This window comes from Pezoporus flaviventris, unplaced genomic scaffold (genome assembly GCF_033815535.1).
Source record: "Pezoporus flaviventris isolate CSIRO_AGI_PZ_B2104156 unplaced genomic scaffold, CSIRO_AGI_Pfla_v1 ptg000002l, whole genome shotgun sequence".
NCBI classification, from domain to species: domain Eukaryota; kingdom Metazoa; phylum Chordata; class Aves; order Psittaciformes; family Psittacidae; genus Pezoporus; species Pezoporus flaviventris.
The window spans coordinates 5,829,377-5,849,062 of record NW_026892550.1 but is presented as its reverse complement, the minus strand read 5'-3'; the positions used below and the strand labels follow the sequence as shown (position 1 = coordinate 5,849,062).

Below are 19,686 nucleotides of genomic sequence, written 5' to 3'. Positions count from 1 at the left end.
GTAACTTAGTCACCATGGAGGGCTGACTCCTGGACTAGATGCATCTTACAGTTGTTTATATGCCATTTTTAGTGTTGGACTAATATTAGATTAAACCCCAAGCAAACAGTGGTGGGTTTGGATATAAGCAATATAAATCAATAAAATAATCTTACTGATAAATATGTGAATTTTGGTTGATGTAATGTGCTTCCCCTAGACTAACTCTGTTAGTATCAACATTTTTTTCAAGGAATATCACTTCCTTCAAAGCTCATATAAATGAACTCATGTGAGTTTATTTGTATTACCCCTAAGAAGTTGAATAATTGATTCACTGAATAATTCCCAATTTTTCCAGGAGTTTCATGAGTCCACAATTGCTATACTAAAAACATCTGCCAGCCCTGAAATAAGTAACACTGGTCAGATAGCCAGGACATTACACACCAGTGAAATGCTTTGCTGTCAAGATACTGAAAGAGCGCACTGTTACCAGGATATAAACTTGCCAACATGGGGATATCGAGAAAGAAATCTTGCAGTAAAAGACAAAAACCAGAAGGAGTGTGAAAAGATTGTAACTGCTCCCCTTAAAAGAAAGCAAGATGTGCCTTTATCTTGTTCAGAGAAAACAAGGAGATTACCTGTAAGAACCTACACTTCCTCACATGAAAGAAGATATGACTGTACTTCTGGACAATCTGAGTCTTCTGAAAATTGCCCTTTTGATGTCAGGAATTTAGGATGTGAAGAAAAAAGAGAATTGCTGACAACTGTAAAAGAGGCAGCAGCTTTTGTAACTACTATGATATTTCAAGATGGTTCTTCACAGCTCAACTCGGAGCAGGTTAGTGACAGATGTGTTTTGTTTAGAGTCAGGTTTGTAGAAACATTTGAACTGTGTGTGTGACTCCCATGTTCATCAGGAGCCTGGAAACTGGGCCAGTTCAAATACCAAATATTCAAATGTAAAATGAGGTAAACATTAATACTTCTGATTACATTTTATTTTTAGTTACCAAGTAAAATCTAAAATAAAAAAGGAATGAAGCTGGTCGGGCTAAACAGGCATTTGTGTACTTGAAGTGAGACTGGAGTATTCCTACTTTTTACTGTTTCTGTGACTGGCTTTTTATTTCAAGGCTGAAAGACTTGCATGCTCTTCTACTGTGTCAGTGTTGGATGCAGTAACTCTCATGTACATAAATAGGTTTCATATTGCAAAGTTGAGACATTTTCTTTACAGGCTCACATAAAATCTGTCAGAGGAAACACTGTTGTCATTGCTCTTAACAGGTCTTAACCTCATCAGTAAAAGGATTTGTTGTATTAGTGAAGATGCAGACCAGTCAACCTTGCCCTCCCAGTTACTCTTCAACTGACTGTACTTGGAATGCTGCTAATGAAAATGATAAATTAATTTATTTGAGACTTGAATGGCTATCTCTTTGGCAACAAGCACAGCAGGCTCATGAGAGATTTGTTTGGTGAGAATATATAGGAAAAAAGTACTATTTTGCTTTACGTATGCTTATAACAACAGTTATGTAGGTTACATGGCACAGGCTTAATGAGTGTAAGGAGATTGAATTAGCTGAATGAGTCCTGTGGCGAATTTGGGCTAATATAAACCAAATAAGAATAGATTATTCTTTGGGCTCAGCATATCACAGAATCACAGAATCCCAAGGGTTGGAAGGGATCTCAGAACATCATCTAGTCCAACCCCCCTGCAAGAGCAGGGTAACCTAGAGTACATCACACAGGAACTTGTCCAGGCGGGCCTTGAATATCTCCAATGTAGGAGGCTCCACAACCCCCCTAGGCAACCTGTTGCAGCTAACTGCGGCCCTGCAGCTCTAGGTTGGGATTCTGATAGGAGCTGTTTATATTCACCAAGTAATCCTTTATAAACAGCTTATAGCTATATGGCACCACAAAATATGTTTTGTACAGGTTTCTCTTTCTTGTAGCTTGTTTTCCGTTTTCTGAACTGAATTTCTTACCTGGTACATTTCTGATGGACTTTATTACAGTAGATATCCTTTTTGATCTTTCCTGATATTTTAAGTTTTTTGAACACCATAGGCCTTTTCACTGGCTTTTGAGATCCCAAATAAAGTTTTTCTAATATTCAGTAATAATGTTACATCAGAATTGCAAGATCATTTTTTAAAGTAAATGCTTTATGTAGCTGTGTAATAAACTTCCAGTTAATATAAGCAAAATCCATTTTTATTCTTACTATTAACTTTGAAATAGCATCCCATAAAGGGAGACATGAGAACTGAATCTGATTCTTAGATATAATAGTCACACATTAAAACTTCATTAGAATGTGTTATGATTTTCAATAATAACTGCTTTCTTGTAAACTGCTGAATTTGGGTTATTAAATTACAAAGCATTCATTTTCAAGATGTTGGACTCAATTATTAATTTCATCTCTGCCACTGCTCCACTGTGACTTTAACCAAATAATTTCCTTATACTTCTTTAGCTGTAATACTGGAGTTATATGACAACTGGTTTAATAACTTGTTAGTTTGAATAGAGGTTGTTCTGAATTGAGAATAACATATCAATAAAGCAGGTACATATGAAGAGTGAAAATTCAATAATAAGTTAATAAGTGTATTAGCATTTAGATGAAACCCATAGGTAATTATTAGTTGTTGGAATAGTGTGGTTGTATAGTAGTGGCTCTACTCTGTATACAGTAATATCTTATGAGCTACACAACTTCTGACTACCAAACACTTGGAACTGTGGTTTCATACCACCAAAGAAAAATGAACTTGAAAGCTCCATAAAAAATTGCTATTTTTCTATATTGCCCCCAAAACCTTATAGAAGTAACATAAATAATGAGTAAATCTATATACTGATAGATATAGTTGGTAAGATTGATTTAAAATAGTGTGGGAACTATAGACATTTTCAAAAGTAATGGAAAAATGTGACATAGATGAAGTATTCTGAATTTAAATAGTATATGAACACTAGGCAATTATGGCAATTTATATTGTCTAATCATGATTTAAAGTAATCTTTAAATCATGATTTTATACCACTAAATTAATTCAGAAGCTTCTGTGATTTTATTTGCATATATTAAAGTATTACAGGGATGCCAGTTGCTGTTTAGGATTAAGATTGCATTTAATGTTGAGTATCAAATAGGATTTGTTTTCTTTATGAATGCATGTTAAGGCATATCTGCTATGGAGTTTGGTTTATTATAGAATGAAGTCTCAGTATTAATGAATTGAGAATTTAATATTCAAATACAGTGTACTGTTCTTGCAGGAATAAAGAAATGTGTTAACTGTTTAGTAAGAGATGGTTATTAAACGTATAAAGTAAGTAGATTCACTAAATCTAGTAGTGATACAGTGTGCATTAACAAACTGCTTCTGTTCAGGGAGGTGTTGTTTCAAATGCTGCGTTGCAAAGTTCCAATTATTTGTTTCAATGCAAAAGATTTCCTGAGGACTTTACTTCAAGTTTATGCTAATGAAATTAGCTGGAAACAAGGTAACTACCTAATCTATGATCTAATCCTGTCATCTCTGTGCATTTGATATTTCTGTTAAAATCACCAGGTGAAGTAACTAGATTAGTGGTTAAGTAATTTATGGAAAAACAATTTTAGTACGGTGGAAAGGAGAAACCTTCCTGGGGGAGGTTGTGACCAGAGGCTTGGCGTGTCAAGATGATGTATTTCTTCTCAGAGTAGGAATCAAATCATTGAATAATTTAAGCATAGCTTCTAGTGGTAACAAAGCCTCTCAACACAGTCCTGACTGGAGCTGAAAAGGTCAAACTGCTTCATCTTTCACATTCCCTAGAAAAACTCTCTGCTCAAGAGGAAAGGCTAAAATAAATTCCAGAGGTGTTCATAGTTGTCAGAATTGGGAATTACTTAAAGGGATCCTTGTTTTTTTGACAGGAACAAATTAAGACTTTCTTGTATGGATTTAGAGCAACTACAAACAGAAGATGTAATGTTTATGTTTGCCTTTTTTTTTTTTTTTCTGCTTAGAATCATAAAATCCAGTAGGTTGAAAAGGCCTTTAAGATCATCAAGTCCAACCTTTACCTCAGGACTGCCAAGTCCACTACTAAACCATGTCACTAAGGGCCCCATCTACATGGTTTGTGAATGCTTCTGGGGACGGTGATTCCACCATTGCCCTGAGCTATTCTTATGTAGTCATGATACTGATTGTTACAGGTGCAAATTCAGTGTTTTAACATTTTCATAGTGTAAATGCTTGTCTATTTATGATGGGTGTCTACAGGAAAGATGGGCAGCACTTTAGAGGTATTTCTCAGTATGGGATGTAGCCGAAGTATTTTGATTGACAAAAATAACTTCTTTTTGTAGTTGCCGATAGTGTCGTGTTAGATCCCAGGATTGCAGCGTGGCTGATAAACCCCAGCGACACAGTTCCCTCTTTTGAATGTTTAATCCAGAAGTATTTTGAAAATCTTTGTTCTATGGGAACAGTAAATACAGATACAGGCACTTTGAGAAATGCATCAGTAAGTAGTTTGTTTTCAGTTGCTTGTGGTTGGGTAAAAAGGGGAAGGAAATGATGAAAGAATTACTTTTTCTTACAAACTACTACAGAAAGAAAATCATATAATGCCTTTCTCCTGACGGAAGAAAATTACTGTATTAATACTACTTGTTGGAAATTTAATTTTAAAGAAAGGGGAGAAAGGAAGGAGGGTTCACTTCATTCTGCCAGGATGGCATCATACTTTCCAGAACAGCTGTAAAATTCTCCTTCAAAACCTGAAAGTTCAGTACCAATGTGAATGAATATGCAATCTCATCCTTTTGCTTTCCACCTCCCTGCAAACCGATTTCCAGCTTTCCTTTCCAAAATGTCTGTCTAATGCCTTGTTCTGTAATTCCTGTGAACTTGCAACCTGTATGTAGTTACTTGTTATTAACAATTTTGCTGAATTTCACAGCTGGTAAAGGCACCACATCATAGGCTGAGGAACGGTAGGGAGTCAAATGTGAACCTTCAAGCATGTGTATGAAAAAACAGTGTATTTTTATTCTCAAAAAGAGAGAATGTGCTTTTTGGGAGGTTATTCTCAGCACTGTGAAGATATCTTACTGTCTGTTGAAACTTACTTACTGAATAGTGTAAAATTTTGGTGTTTGTATTTTGTGTTTCATATCTACTCTGACCATATTGGCCTTCAGATGTCACTTGAATGATAAGAATAGATGTGCAATGCCTCAGTGGTGGTTTTTGAAACTGGTCACTTCAGAGGCCTTGCTTGTTCAGACTTGTTCAGACTGGTCAGACTTGTTCAGGCTTCTAGGTCACAAATCCAGATGTCAAGTGGACTTACAGCATGCACAGAGGTCAGTTGTATCGGCATATACCCATCAGTATAGATATTTCTGAGAGACCAGAACTATTTACTTTAAAACAGTAGCTGTAAACTGCAGTTGTTTAGAAGTTTATGGGCTAAGCTATTAGTGTAGGGAATGGACAGGTGAACTGGCAGAAGCTATGAATTTGTTGGTTATTTCTGTATGTGATGTCCCCTTCTGAGAGTCAGCATCCTTAATCTTGTCTCTTTCATTAGTTTGACTCAGTCTCTTGTTCTTCATATATCACATCCATTCTTAGTTATAGTTTGTCAACTTTGTCATGCTGATTCCCAGCTCTGAGTTAAATATTGAATTGTTATTTCCTTCCTGTCCCACTTCAGGTCTAGTTTGTTTCCTTTCCCCAACCATCTCCAGTGCCTTATGCTGACTTTTTCATCCAAATCCCAGTTAATGCCTCCCTCTAACATCCTGTGATTATTCCCTCCCCAGTCCTTATGCAATTAATTTGTTCCTTGAACTCTCCCACTTTCTCTTTGGCTTCTCTGTTTGCTCAGTGAGTCCCAGTTCTTCCATGAATGCTAACTCTTTGCCAGATTTTTGTCTTCAACCTTCTTGCTCTGACTTTACTGGTGGGTTCCTAACAGTTGTTTGTACTCCAAGAGGGATCTGTGTCAGGTAATATATCATGTCTTGTGCACCACTCTTTCAGTTAAGCTCCCTCTGTATTGTGCTAGTCCTTTCCACCCGCATGGTATTTGAAATGGCTATTTTATCCTGTAGCCTACTACTCACCCACACACCTCTGCAGCGTAGAAGATGTGCTACTTGCTGCTTGTCTTTATATTTGCTGCTGTGCCAAAAGGCTCAGTTAAAGGGGTCATAGTCCATATACCTTGAAACTTTTGCTGAAACAGGTGCTACGCATCATACTGGTCTTGTCATTACTGCATTTGCTGATAAGGAATCTTGGTGTCACTGAAGCCTGTCATTGGTCTTACTTCCACCTCCAGAATGGGATCAAGCAAGCTGTCTGTTGCTCAAACCATAATATTTCACAGGCAACTCTTTTGTTCCAGAACCAGTGGATATGGGCAAGGTTTCTTGGAGACAGCTTGATGGCTTTTCACTGCAGTATAGGCCTGCTTATATTAATCTATCTGAAGTGGAGAGAAGTCCTGACTGGTAGGACAGGACTAGACTGTTATAAAACAAGGATGACCCCTGGTGGATGTCGATATTTCATCTTTGGAGAGAACTCTTTCTGCATCCTACCTTCAAGGGTCTACTTTTTCTCAGTCTTGCAGTATTAAAGCCTGCTGTAGGCTGAAGGGAAGCTTGTACCAGTAGGTGTCCATATTGTCTACTCACAAATGACCAACACAACCAGTGCTGAAGTTGCATAGACTAATAGTCCTTGAGCAAATGGGTAACCTGCATGGACTGTCATGGGAATTCATTACCCCTTTTTAACTCTCCTGCTGCTGGGGCTCTGCTGGGACATGCTTCACACTAACAGACATCTGTTTAGTTTTTATCTGCTGTTATCTTGAATTATATGGTCATTACAAGATAAAAACAGCTATGGTCCAGGCTTGAGCGCATTCTGAATGACTACAACACTAGTGCCCCTTTGTTATATTGTATGTGGTAGGAAAATGTCTGTAGCAGATTACTCCAGAGCTTGGGTAATTCTCATTTTAGCATGAAATATAAGTTCTTGTAACTAGTCATTGTCTCCCACTCTTTTGTTACAATTGGCACTTCTAAAAATCAGTTGAACCAATATGATAAGAGTTCCTGTGACGGCTCTTCCCCAGCTGTGCACTGGAATGCACAGCTCTATTACAGTAATGTGTTACAATTTGCCCTAAAATAAACTGATTTTCAGTCAGTTCTGGTTCTGTTGTGTTTGTGCAGCAACAAGTAATTTGGATTCCTTCTGCATTCTGTTTGGATCAAATAATGGATGAAACATTGCTCTTGTCATTCTGCATCTGCTGTAATGCTTTGGTTCCAGACTTTTGTCTTTCTTCCAATAGTGGAGCAGTTTTGCAGACACTAGGCCAAAATTGTGAGGTTTGTGTGCGAGGCAGATTTTCACACACTGTTTGGAGGATGAATTATGTTTATCCCTTGATGTACAGCTGACTCTTGCACCAGAGGGCATGGGATCAAGCGATTAGATGTACTGGTGTCTCAATCCATGCCGACTTTCACTCCCTAGGAATACAACCACAAGGTTCTGAGAGTCATCCTGAAGACGACGAGGACTGCAAGAAGAAATTTGCAAAGAAGTTTTCCTCATTTAATAATATTTATTTTCATTTCATAGCAATAGAATTCTGCCTTCAATGTCAAAGGCAATATAGCGACACTATTTCATATATCCATACACGGTCTGTGCAAAATGTGAATCAAGGAACAGGTAAAATCTTAAATATTCATGTTCTGTTCTACTCTGTTCATTTTGTTTCTCAGAGGTCTAAGAACATTAATAAAATATTAAATGTAAGAGCAGACGTACAGAAAAATATATAGTTTAAACACGTTCAAAATAGTATTCTAAATATTTATGTTAGCATTAAACCTGTTGATTTATTTTTTATCAGTATCAAAACTTAGGTGTGAACTTGCAGAAGCTTTATAATGTAATGATGGACCTTGCTCATGACTTACAGGTAAGATATAAAAAGTAGTTATTCAAGTATAACTTTAGAGGCACTGTCATGAAATAAGGAGACTTAGTGATGTGCTTCTCATTCAGATCAGAATGAATGAATTCTATTTACTAGAATTAAGTAGGAGCTTTCAATCCTTATTGGTTTACACTGCTGGTCAACATTAAAAAAGTTTCCCATCAGATTTGCCATCTTTTCCAGAAGGAGGAAATGGTTAAGTCTCAAGGTTAAACTCAGAAGAAACTTCTCCTCTTATTATTATTTTTTTCTTATTACTGTTCCCATACAAAATGGTTACTACTACAAAATGTATTGCTGCTAAACTGAAGTGATAATGGGCTACAGTATTTAGACTTTTATTCACACTAAGTAGTATTTAATTGCATAAATAGTTTTGCCATATAAAAGGGGATTATACAGAAAGTGAAATACTGCTTACTGGAAAATAGAGCCACATAATGACACAACTATGCCTTTTAAGATTAAAATTGGCTGTTACTGAAGATTTTATTCGTATCTTGCTTTACAGGTTCAAGGTTTGTGGCAATTATTTTGCACGTTAGAGCTTCCCCTTCTCAAAATTCTGGCAGGTATGAAAGTTCAATTCAAAATACACTGTTTTCACACAGCTGCTGACTATGCTCAAGTAGGATGTTATACCTCAGGGTACTAAACAGTATGTCAGCCTCATGGCACCTGTGTGTGTCTGACTTCTCATTTTACAGTCTAAGAAGCATGTAAAATCAAAACTGTCAATTGTAAATGTTCTCAGTATATATATAATTGTATTTACAGTGATGGAAACACACAAAATACATGTGAACAAACATGAACTGAAAAAAACATCAGAGATTCTGGGGGTAAATTTTGCCTTTATTTTTTCATTTACAAATTGTATAGCATCATCTTGCTGCTTTTACTGAGGATAACTGATTTAAAAAGAGGAGGAGTCTGTTTTGTCACATTTTATATAGCAGTTTAGGGTTTCTAGTGTTTTATTATACTCTTATTATTGTAAGTATAACTAATTATATTTGCACTTGAGGATAATTCCAAGAGATATTTCATTAGCCTTGCCCCAGAACTGAGATTGCTTTGCAAAATGAACAGTTCCTTTTGGGTTATGTGTTGTAGAGTAAAAATTGTAATGACTTTTTCTGAACCCACAGTTTTCAGTAATTATCTCCTTCAGAAGTAATAAATATTTCCATCTTTGTAAATAAAGCACTCTTTACAGCTTAGGTGTCCTGAGAGATCTAAGTTTCCCATTTCCCCATTAAGAGTAGCTACAAGAGAATCCTATTTTGTAGCGTAAAATCTGACTAGGTAATCATAGTGGTCTGACAGATTATTAATTTACCAGAAAAATTCCCATAGCTCTGTTTCTCAGAGATCACTATAGTCTTTGTTTTCCCACAAGTTTTGGTACTTTTTACTATGATAAATCCCCTTCCCAGATCATGAAGACATACAGATTAAAGAGGGTTTAAGAAATCAAGCCAAATGCTGATAGCCAGCAATGATTACACATTACCAAGTGCCCTCTTTGTAAACAGAAGTCTGATCTACTCAACCTAGGAAGTAGCAGACCAAAGTAAGAATGTGAACAGAATAATTCTGATGTACTAATTTGTAGTTGCAACTCAAAGAACTTGAACAGGAAGCTCATCAAGTCGCTGGAGAACGATTCCTTGTGACCAGTAGTAGTCAGCTCAGAGAGGTAGCATTTATACTACTGTTATTTTGTAGCTTCTAAATGCAAAAGTATTATAAAAGATATAAAATTTTTCTCACAACTTCAAAATTCTTTCTTTGATATTAATTATGATTTTCTGATTTTAATGGATGGTATCAGCTTGTCATACATCTGTCAGTGTTGGATAACCTGTATTTGAATGTATTTACATCAATTATGTGTGTGAATTTAGTAAATATGCTACTTTTTTCATAGCTCAAAAACAAACATTCGGGTTTTTTCAATTCTGTGACAGCTCTCGTTGCTACAGCATGCTTTATTTTCTTTGAAGACTGTTTTTGAGGCTTAAACTCAGTAACCAAACACTGAAACATTTCTCTTCTGTGTTTTTCTCATTGTAGATACTATTTGAAAAGTTAAAACTGCATACACTGTGTGAGAAGGTTCACAGAACTGAAATACAACAGCTTGTGTCCACGTCGGAAATTGTGGTGAGATGGGGAGGGATTTTAAAACCACCTTCATGATTTAGCACAACTTCTAAGTTCTATTCCAGTGAAAATGTCATTTGTCTGAGATTTTCCTAGCAGTCTTGATTTATTTTTGTATTGTACTAATCACACTTCATTTACTCATGCCAGAAATGAAAGTTGCATTCTATGATGGGGAAAACCAAACTAGCTACTGATATTAAACATTAGCTATAAACTGGAGTTAAAAACTTTAGTACCGTCATGACTGTCTTCCTCAAAGGAGGGAGACTTTGTGGCTGGCCAGGTTTTGGTAGCTTGGTATAACTGACTGGGTGAAAAACACTACTGGTGAAAGAAAGGAACATTAATGTAAAATCTGCTGGTGAAAGAACTACCAACCCAGACTTCCTCTTTGCTGTCAGGAGATTTGGGCTAAAACTATGTTGTCATCTTTTTATGGAGCCTTATCTCATTTGTTCATGTTAGCTAAAGAGCTCTGTAGGAAATTAATTGATACCTATGGTTTGAATGCAGAGTTGTCACCTTCTTTGTATGGTCCAGCGTTATTCTTGTTGTCTGCATAAATCTTCCTCAAGCTTTGTTTTCCTCCATGGAGTTGCTCGTCTTCAGGAAGAATGGTTGCATTTGGAGTTAAATCAGCAGGGCATTGATAGATTCTTGCTCCCTTCAAGCAATAATGACTAAACAGTTTAGATATTTTGATATGCCTGTACAAGAGATTCAGTGCAATAAATTGCCCACATGAACCTTTTCCTGTTCTGTTAGTGTTGGAGCAGATAATGGTCAGCAATGCAGATATTCATGTGTGATTCCACACAAGTGCAGAAACCTGGCAAAATATTTGTCTGAAAATGAAGTCAAGGCCAAACTGCAGACTTCTTGGTAACTTGAGGCAAGTGGAGCCTTTATGCAGCTGTACCTGTTTCTGATTTGGTGCTGCAGTTGTATTGTTCTAGTTTACATGGGAGTCAAATAAAAGTACTCAACTCATTGCTGAGAACGGACACCTCTGGAGAAGGTACAAAGGTAGTATTTGTTCTTATGTGTGAAAGAGAAAATTCAGCTTTTGGGCCAAGTGTCTGAACTACCATATACAATCTCTGAGATAATGTCAACAGTATAACTGTAAAAACCACATGTTGCTCAAGGAGTAGGAGGTTTCATAGATCAAACGTAATTTTGGAGGGTGACAGAGAGCCTTGGGAGGTGAGGTGGGAGGGATTAATGAAATACAATGCATGTCATGTTTTTCTGGGAATATAAGATGTGTTGCAGTTATCAAAGCAAGGCTTTTATCTAGCTCAGTACTCTTTCCAACAGCTGCTAAGGCTGAGTTATTCAGATAAAGGTAGGCTGAAACCTTCCAATAGAGAAGTACTAGAGAATTAATATGTTGTCTCTCCTTGGGAGCAAGGAAAAAAATTGCCTTTAAATCTCCATTCTGGTAGGGTTCCATTTATTTTTCACCCTGAACTGTTGTAGGTCCAGATATTTTTGTTGTACTTATTAATATCCAGTCTCTATTTTAATAATTTCTTTCTTTTTGCTTTCAAAATTTTATAGCATTTTACAATCAAAGTAATGTCAGAAATATGCTTTATCTCATTGCTTTTGGATTTGACAATTTCAATTTTTCTTGAAGTTCTTCTGGAACTTATATTAGGGAATGAAAAGGAGAAGTTCTGTTGGATTTTGTGTGCATGTAAATACGTATGTGTCTATATATGTATTATTTTGTATACTTTTATTGTATCCTCTCTTGCATTGATGTGCTCTATCACAAAATATAAACCAAGGACCATAAAGAACACTACCCCCCCTCACCTCCGCCAATGCTCCAGTGTTTTCAGAAATGTCGTGGAGAAGTTTTTATGTCTGTATGTCTTTTTGTCTCTGTCTGGGACACAAAGGTGAATGTCGGGAACGAGTAAGCTCCAGCCCTCCTGCTAAAGGCAGGGGAGAATGGAGGCTTCCTGGGCCTAGACTGAGATTGCTTGAAAGACATTATTCTTTAGCCAGTATTTATTTTATCTTGGTGAGAATATTTCTTCCTCCAAAACTTATTTTGTTAAGATTGTTAAATAACATAACTTCACAGAAAAGTATGCTAGTAATTTACATGCTTTATTTTGCAGCTAAAGCAGTTGCAAGATCTTCATCCTTTGCCGAAGATAATTTTAGAATACCGTCAGGTGAGCTGATATTTGTCATATAATTTAGTTGCACTGAGGCAAAATTAGCAAGAAAGAGAACATATTCATGGCTAAATACATACAAAAAAGTTGGCTGTAATGTAAGTTCAGTCAAATATTCATTTAAATTTTGAATTTGTAGGTATTAAGAGTTTGTAAATTTAATGATTATATTTCTGGTTTGCAAGATACTAGATTGTAGCCATCAAACAACTGTTGCAAAAACAATAACAGATCTCCACTGCTAAATTTGTGAAGTGCTATAAAACACATTCTTGGTGCAAAACATTTATTTGCTGAGTTCTGAGGAAATCCTCCACTGAAAGTGAAGAAGAAAACTAGTTATGGGGGGAATTTTCGGTAAAATTTCAAAGTAACGTAGTTAGTCTGCTCTCACACTTCATGTTTGGCTTTTCAGTGGGTATGTTTCTAAGACTAAAAACCAAAACCAACCCCCCAAAAGGTGTGGGTGGTACCTTTGTGTGTATGCGTGCCCTTTTTTGTGTAGTTTATTGACCTGGGGTATAAGATGTAAAGCAATAAATTCCAGTAATTCATTAAGTATTGCAAAAATTTGGCTTTAATGTATAACCAAGCACTTACCTCAGTTACGCTGATAGGTCAAGCTATTAGTGAGTATGCATCCATCATTTACTAAGATAAAACTATCATTTTACAAAAGTCTACTAAACAAATTAATATGCATTTTGAAATTAAGATCTTAAACTTGAAAAATCTCTTATTTTTATAAATTAGCATTTATCTGAACTTTTGTGTAATAATTTAGGTTCATAAGATGAAATCAACTTATGTGGATGGACTCCGAACATGCATGAGAAAGGTAGAAACAGAAAAACTAGCCTATAAAATATGGTATTTCAAATAAATCATAAAAGGATGTGAAATGAGTGTGGTGGTTACAGTTTAGGAACTTTTAAATACAGAAGATTCTGAATATTTCTTTTTGATTTATTTACTCCTGATTCAGTGAGTTTTTATTACTGATACTTACGTTAAATATGATTTAGATATATGTCTTCACCCTTTTCTCTTGGGGGGGGGGGGGGTTTACTTTACTTGACTACAGGGATTTGTTTCCTCTACATGGAATCAGACAGGAACTGCGACTGGCAGACTTTCAGCCAAACATCCAGTAAGTGAGCCCATTTGAAGACTTACATTTTAATTAGAATTAAAAATTATTTATATAAAATACATAATATTTTTTGCACATCAAATTTTCATTTTCATCTTAGTCTAGCAGTTGCTCTATTGTATGTAAATAGTGGACAGGAAAAGCTTATTAAATAGATGTTTTACTCTAGAACGTTTATTCTTACAAGTATTTCCTGTTACCTGTGCATGAGAATTTAATACTATTTATTGAGGCAGAGGGGTAGAATTGTGAGCTGTACATGCACCCTCTAGATTTCCTCTGAATCGTTCTTTCTAAGCTGGTGTTCACGAACCATTCCTTGTAAAGGATCAGTGAGCCTTCAAAGGTACCCTGGGGACTGCAGAAGAGGGGGGAAAAGAGGCCTTTTCTTCTGGAATTTGGCTTCAGGCCTCATAGCAGTGAAGGGCTAAGCTGACTATGCTGTTGCTCTGGAAGTCTTGGAGATGCTTATGCAGCTGTGACACCTGGGCTTTTTGTGCTTCTTCTCCTGTCATTTGGTATAATGATCTCCAAGTACATACTTGTGGCTGGAATGTGTTTTATTTGACTATCTGCACTGCTAGAGGCTTGGGTGAGTTTTTGTTTTGCCAAAGTGGCCTTTTTAAGGGCACATTTGAATATATTTTATTATACCATTTTACTTGGATTTAGGAAACATACTGACCTTTGACTGTAGGGACCGGTGGGGCCTTTTGTGTTCCACTTCTGTCATAGTCAGAGCTGCATGGATGAGTGTGCAGGGGCTGGTGTGGGAGGACACAGGGCTGCAGACTGCTTCAGGGGCTCGAGTCAAGGCATTAGGTGGGGGAATAGCAGTAAAAAAGTAGTGTTTGGTTTAATTGTGGCCTATCTTAGCAAAGACCTAACTCTGGCCTGTGGGAGGGGAGGAATAGATGCAAAAGTGGGACTTGGCTCATGAAAGCTGGAAGAAATCCACAAAGCTGTTGTCCTTTTACTTGTGCCCAAAAGTATTGTCAGTTCTTAGCCATGCAGGTTTGAGTACTGCTTATATGTCTCTGCAAATACTAGCCATGAGCTTAATGGGTACAAATGGCATTAGAATTTTTCTGCAGTACTGGGAGAAAGGCCAAAGTCTTCCACAGCTCTATCTGGGAGTAGAGATGTTGGATATAATGCTTATGTTGTGACCATTTTGCATTTGTGGGTTCATGTGGCTCCACGCAAGTCCTGGCCTCTATGGTGATGCTTGGTGTTGCAGCAGAAACCTGTCCAGGGAGGTTCTTAACCTCACAATACTGGTGATTTCCTTAGCTCCTTTATCTATCTTCACAGTTCAGGTTTCGTTTATGTCTTCCTACTCTCATAGTACCTATTTTTGTACAATTTGTCATCAAACAAAGAGAGAGCAAAACATCCAATTTATAGAAAGTGGTATTTTTGTGCTTTTTGCTGAGTAAAAACAGTGTCTATGATTCTGAGTTAACAAGGGAATACTGTGTTACTGCTGTTCCTACTTCTCATGTGCCCAGATGGGGGGAAATGATGGGAGAGAATGGAAAAGATGATCATGAAGGTCACAGTTTGCTAAATATTCTGACATGATGCAAAGGCATCTAGAAGTCAGAGCTGAACTGACAGCTGTCTTAAACAGCCACATCCAACACAAGGTGACCTTTGGCTCATCAAGCTAAAAATGACACAAAAAAATCTACTTTTCTTAAAGGTTGTTTTTCTCCAAAATAATGCTGCTAAAGTTAGCATCCAGGGTTGCCTAAGGCTGGCTTTTCCTTATAAGGAAAAACATTGGCATGTCTTTTTTTGTGTAAAATGTTTATGGAACTTATACCATCTGTTTCTTTAATCATTTATTGATATAGAAGATATACCGCAGTGCCCAGTCGCTATACTGAGTTTTAAAGGACTGGGAAGAGTCTTGCCAGAAATCATAAATATTGTAGATATTTTTTGCAGTTACTATAATGCTATGAAATTTTAGCTGAATATCTGCTGAAGTATTTATTTTTAATTGTGTTTTTAAATGCTTTAAGGATTGATTAAAGCAACAGATAAGTGTAAATCAGATAAAGTGAGAATTCAAATAGAAAAACACATCTCATTTGCTGTGCTGGTTGTGGGAGACGGGGTCCCAAACAAAGGTTTCTTTCTTTCATTTGTTTTATAAATGTAATGGCTCTATCTGTCCTCTTGCCTTTAAGAAATGGAGTTCTTTTAAATGGCATCCATGAGGATTTACTCATAGGTTTAAGGGGAAATGACCAGACGAGGTACAGAGCAGAATTTCTTTTTCAGATAGGTTAACTCTTCTGTGATCATCTTTTTGACAAATCCACATCTGATGTATGGATGATGCATATTTTTGGCTTTATGTGGGTTTCTCTCATAAGATAAACTTATTCATATGAATTTTTATGAATTCTGTGTTCCAGGAACTTAGAAGGGGTTTCTTGGTAGAAATTTGCTTCAGTTGCTCTCCATGTATACATCCAATTTAAGTGTGCACTCTATTTCTTCTAATTTGGTTTCTTTTACAATATGTGTGCTGCATAATCAATGCATTTCTCACAAATAAGTGTTGTATACTGGTATAGTATATCATTAAACAGGAACACATTGAATATTGTAGTCTCCTGCTATAGCAGTGTAACTCTGTTCGCTACTCCATGAGAACCTGCAAATCTGAAACCTAAAAGTAAATATAAACCCTAAAGTTCTTCAATCAACTTAATTGGAAATATAGACATACACTAGTTATATTTGCCACTATGGATTGCTTATGGCTCTTACGGGAAGCTTATTAGTTAATTTAAACATGTTATTTTTAATTATTTTTGTATAAATACATTAGTCTTGTCTACAGTAAGAGACTGCTTCATTATGTTGCTCAGAGATAATTAAAGAGATTCATGACATTCATAAAGACTTGTTTATGTTCTCCAAATCTACCTTGAAATACCACTTCTCAGCCTCTCACTGTTTACAGCAATAATAAATCACAACAGAGGTGGAAAAGAATAAAGCCAATAAAGCCAATTAAGATCAAGCCTCTTTCAGAATGAACACAGAGAAAGCCTCACTCCAGATATAAAGATTGCATATAATTGGATGCTATAATTTGGTTTATGATGTAAACTTCAGTGTTAGAATCAGATATTTTGTATTAAGGTTTCTTTCCTCCAGGCTTCTGCAGCAGAGAAAACTGAAATGCTACTAATGCTCTATACTTCAGAAGATGTTTTTATCATTAAACTAAAAACCACAAAGTGATGGGCTTTAGGGAGAGCTTCCTTCCTTTTAGTAACAACAAATTATTCTGAAGATAAATAAGGTTTTTTTACCTTTTCAGACCAAGTGAAAATGGAATAAAAGCATTTCTATTTCTCCCCAGGAAAAGTGCTTTTACCAGCTTGCCCTAAAAAAGCAAAGAAGTAAAATAATTTAACTTGTCAATTAAAGAAGGATGTTAGCCTCTAATTAGGAAAGCAGGAATGTAGTGTAGGAAGGATGTAATGTAGAAAGGAAACTAATTAGGGGGTGTTAAATGTTAATGTGCTCAAAGAAGAACCATGAAATATTGACAAGAACCTGAAATATTGACAATACCTCAGTCTCTCCAGCAGCTATAAATAATATTTTCTCATAGTGATGCATATAGAGGATCTCATGCTTGTTTATTAGAAAATGCGTGTTACTAATAGCATTTGGAATATGAATAACAAATTACTCATCTGGTTTTCATTCTAATGGGAGAAACAATCTCTTGACATAGAGACCCTTCTGAGCAATCAAAACCAGCTCTGTTCTCTTATTTAACTTAGCAAACCAGTTTTTTTATTTTATCCACACTGTTTTACTTCCTTCTGGGCTGTATTCTGGATTGAATGAACTAATTCTCTCCAAGATAAAACTCAAATGTGCTTTTGGAATAGTCTGGGAGTCATTTCTGGGCAGTGTGGATGAGATGCTGCTTGTTTATCTCCCTTTCATCACACTATCCTGGGAGGTTTTACTTCCTTAGCATTCACACGCATCAAGCAATGTGGACTGCCAGAATTGTGCTCTCAAAGCTATTGTGGCAGCTCTTAAATTTCAGGCATTTTGTCCCCTCATTAAGGCTACAGGCTGCTCTGTGATACTAACAATGCTCTTTCTGAAAGTTTATGGTCTATAGTCACAATTGAATTCTTAGTTCTACAAGGTATTTCAGTAGTGGTGAGTTGCTGCACAAATTGGAAGTGTCCTGGTTTTCCCCTATCCTTTTCCTTCACAGCTTTTAGAAAGCTTTGGCAGAGCTGATGCAGTGTAAGGAGCTAAAACAGCAAGTCTGGGTGAAGGGATGGGATCACATCTTTTTTTCAAATGATCCTAAAGGTCATTCAGTTCCAGCCCCCTGCCCCCTCCAGCCACCTTCCACTAGACCAGTTGCTCCAAGCCCCATCCAACCTGGCCTTGAACACTTCCAGGGATGGGGCAACCTGTGCCAGTGTCTAAGCACCTTCATAGTGAAGAATTTTTTCCTAATATCTAATCTAAATCTCCCCTCCATCAGGCTAAAGTCTTCTCCACTTGTCCTGTCCCTACTTGCTCTTTTAAAAAGTCCCTCTCCAATTTTCTTGTTGGCTCCTTTAGGCACTGGAAGCTGCACTAAGGTCTCCCCAGAGATTTCTCTTCAGACTGAGCAACCCCAGTTCTCTCAGCCTGTCTTCATAGAAGAGGTGCTCCAGCCCTCTGAGCATCTTTGTGGCTTCCTCTGGGCTCACTCCAGCAGGTCCAAGTCCTTCTTAGGCTGAGGGCCCCAAAGTGGAACACAGGAGATAGAGACAAGTCAGACATGTTACATGTTCAGATAAAGCATCAAGTCAAAAGTCTTCTATGAGGACCTCTAGGCTTACGAAATAATTTTTACGTAAGTACGCTCTGATGTACATGGGTAAGCTTTCGATGAGAAAATGAACATGAGCCGGCTTCAGTGTGCGCTTGCAGCCCAGAAAGCCAACTGTATCCTGGGCTGCATCAAAAGGAGCATGGACCAGCAGGTCAAAGGAGGTGATCCTGCCCCTCTACTCTGCTCTTGTGAGACCTCACCTGGAGTATTGTGTGCAGTTCTGGTGTCCTCAACATAAAAAGGACATGGAACTGTTGGAACAAGTCCAGAGGATGCCACGAGGACGATCAGGGGACTGGAGCACCTCCCGTATGAAGAGAGGCTGAGAAAGTTGGGGCTATTCAGCCTGGAGAAGAGAAGGCTGTGTGGAGACCTCATAGCAGCCTTCCAGTATCTGAAGGGGGCCTATAGGGATACTGGAGAGGGACTCTTCATTAGGACTGTAGTGATAGGACAAGGGGTAACAGGTTAAAACTTATACCGGATATAAGGAAGAAGTTCTTTCCTATTAGGGTGGTGAGGCACTGGAATGGGTTGCCGAGGGAGGTTGTGAATGCTCCATCCCTGGCAGTGTTCAAGGCCAGGTTGGACGAAGCCTTGGGTGTCATGTTTTAGTGTGAGGTGTCCCTGCCCATGGCAGGGGGATTGGAACTGTATGATCTTAAGGTCCTTTCCAACCCTAACTATTCTATGATTCTTTGTGGGCTTCACTAAAATAACAGTATGTTGTCTTAGAGGCTATCTCTGTATTTTCTTGAACCTTTGCATCAAAGCAATTCAGGGTCACCTTTCCTAGTCAGTACAAACAACTGTCACTCATATGAGCTGATATGCTATTAGAAAGCCAGAGCACGCATGCTGATTGTTATGGTTGGTTTGTGTTCCCTGAGTATCTCTTGCTTCAGAATCTATTTTTGTGCCATGTTTCTTCTCAGTATGTTTATTCCAGTACTCTTCATTCATATGCTGATTGTAACTGCACTAATAGCACTAAAATAGTATCTCATTTTATGAGTATTTAGAGTTTTGGTGTTTTTGCGACCTCTTTTGTTGTTGCTTAATTTTCTTAGAAGTATATTTAGAAGGCTTTAGCATTTAAAGAAACCGTATTTACAATATTAGGAGACAGAAATTATCTTTCTTTCTCGCTCATCGCAGTATTTTATGATGGGAAATTTTACTTAAAGATGAGCATTTTGACAAGACTTTATTTCAGTTGTGTTCATGATGAAAGTTTA

The 19,686-nt window shown here is 37.2% G+C and overlaps 1 protein-coding gene across 7 annotated transcripts in view; it reads left to right on the top strand.

Moving 5' to 3' along the window:
- The window catches only part of POLN (DNA polymerase nu), a 95,575-nt gene that overhangs the window by 7,401 nt on the left and 68,488 nt on the right, over positions 1-19,686 (top strand). For 6 of the 7 annotated variants that reach the window (XR_009745889.1, XM_061467340.1, XM_061467316.1 and 3 more), the window contains 12 exons: positions 341-829; positions 1,279-1,469; positions 3,407-3,519; positions 4,373-4,530; positions 7,957-8,025; positions 8,555-8,615; positions 8,821-8,885; positions 9,662-9,745; positions 10,123-10,212; positions 12,351-12,407; positions 13,195-13,248; positions 13,495-13,560. Coding sequence is in view for 6 of the 7 variants with exons in the window: in XM_061467340.1 (XP_061323324.1) it covers positions 341-829; positions 1,279-1,469; positions 3,407-3,519; positions 4,373-4,530; positions 7,957-8,025; positions 8,555-8,615; positions 8,821-8,885; positions 9,662-9,745; positions 10,123-10,212; positions 12,351-12,407; positions 13,195-13,248; positions 13,495-13,560 (1,497 nt within the window). In the remaining variant the exon portion in view is untranslated. The remainder of the gene's footprint in view (positions 1-340; positions 830-1,278; positions 1,470-3,406; positions 3,520-4,372; positions 4,531-7,956; positions 8,026-8,554; positions 8,616-8,820; positions 8,886-9,661; positions 9,746-10,122; positions 10,213-12,350; positions 12,408-13,194; positions 13,249-13,494; positions 13,561-19,686) is intronic. The other variant, XM_061467312.1, reaches the window with a different exon arrangement.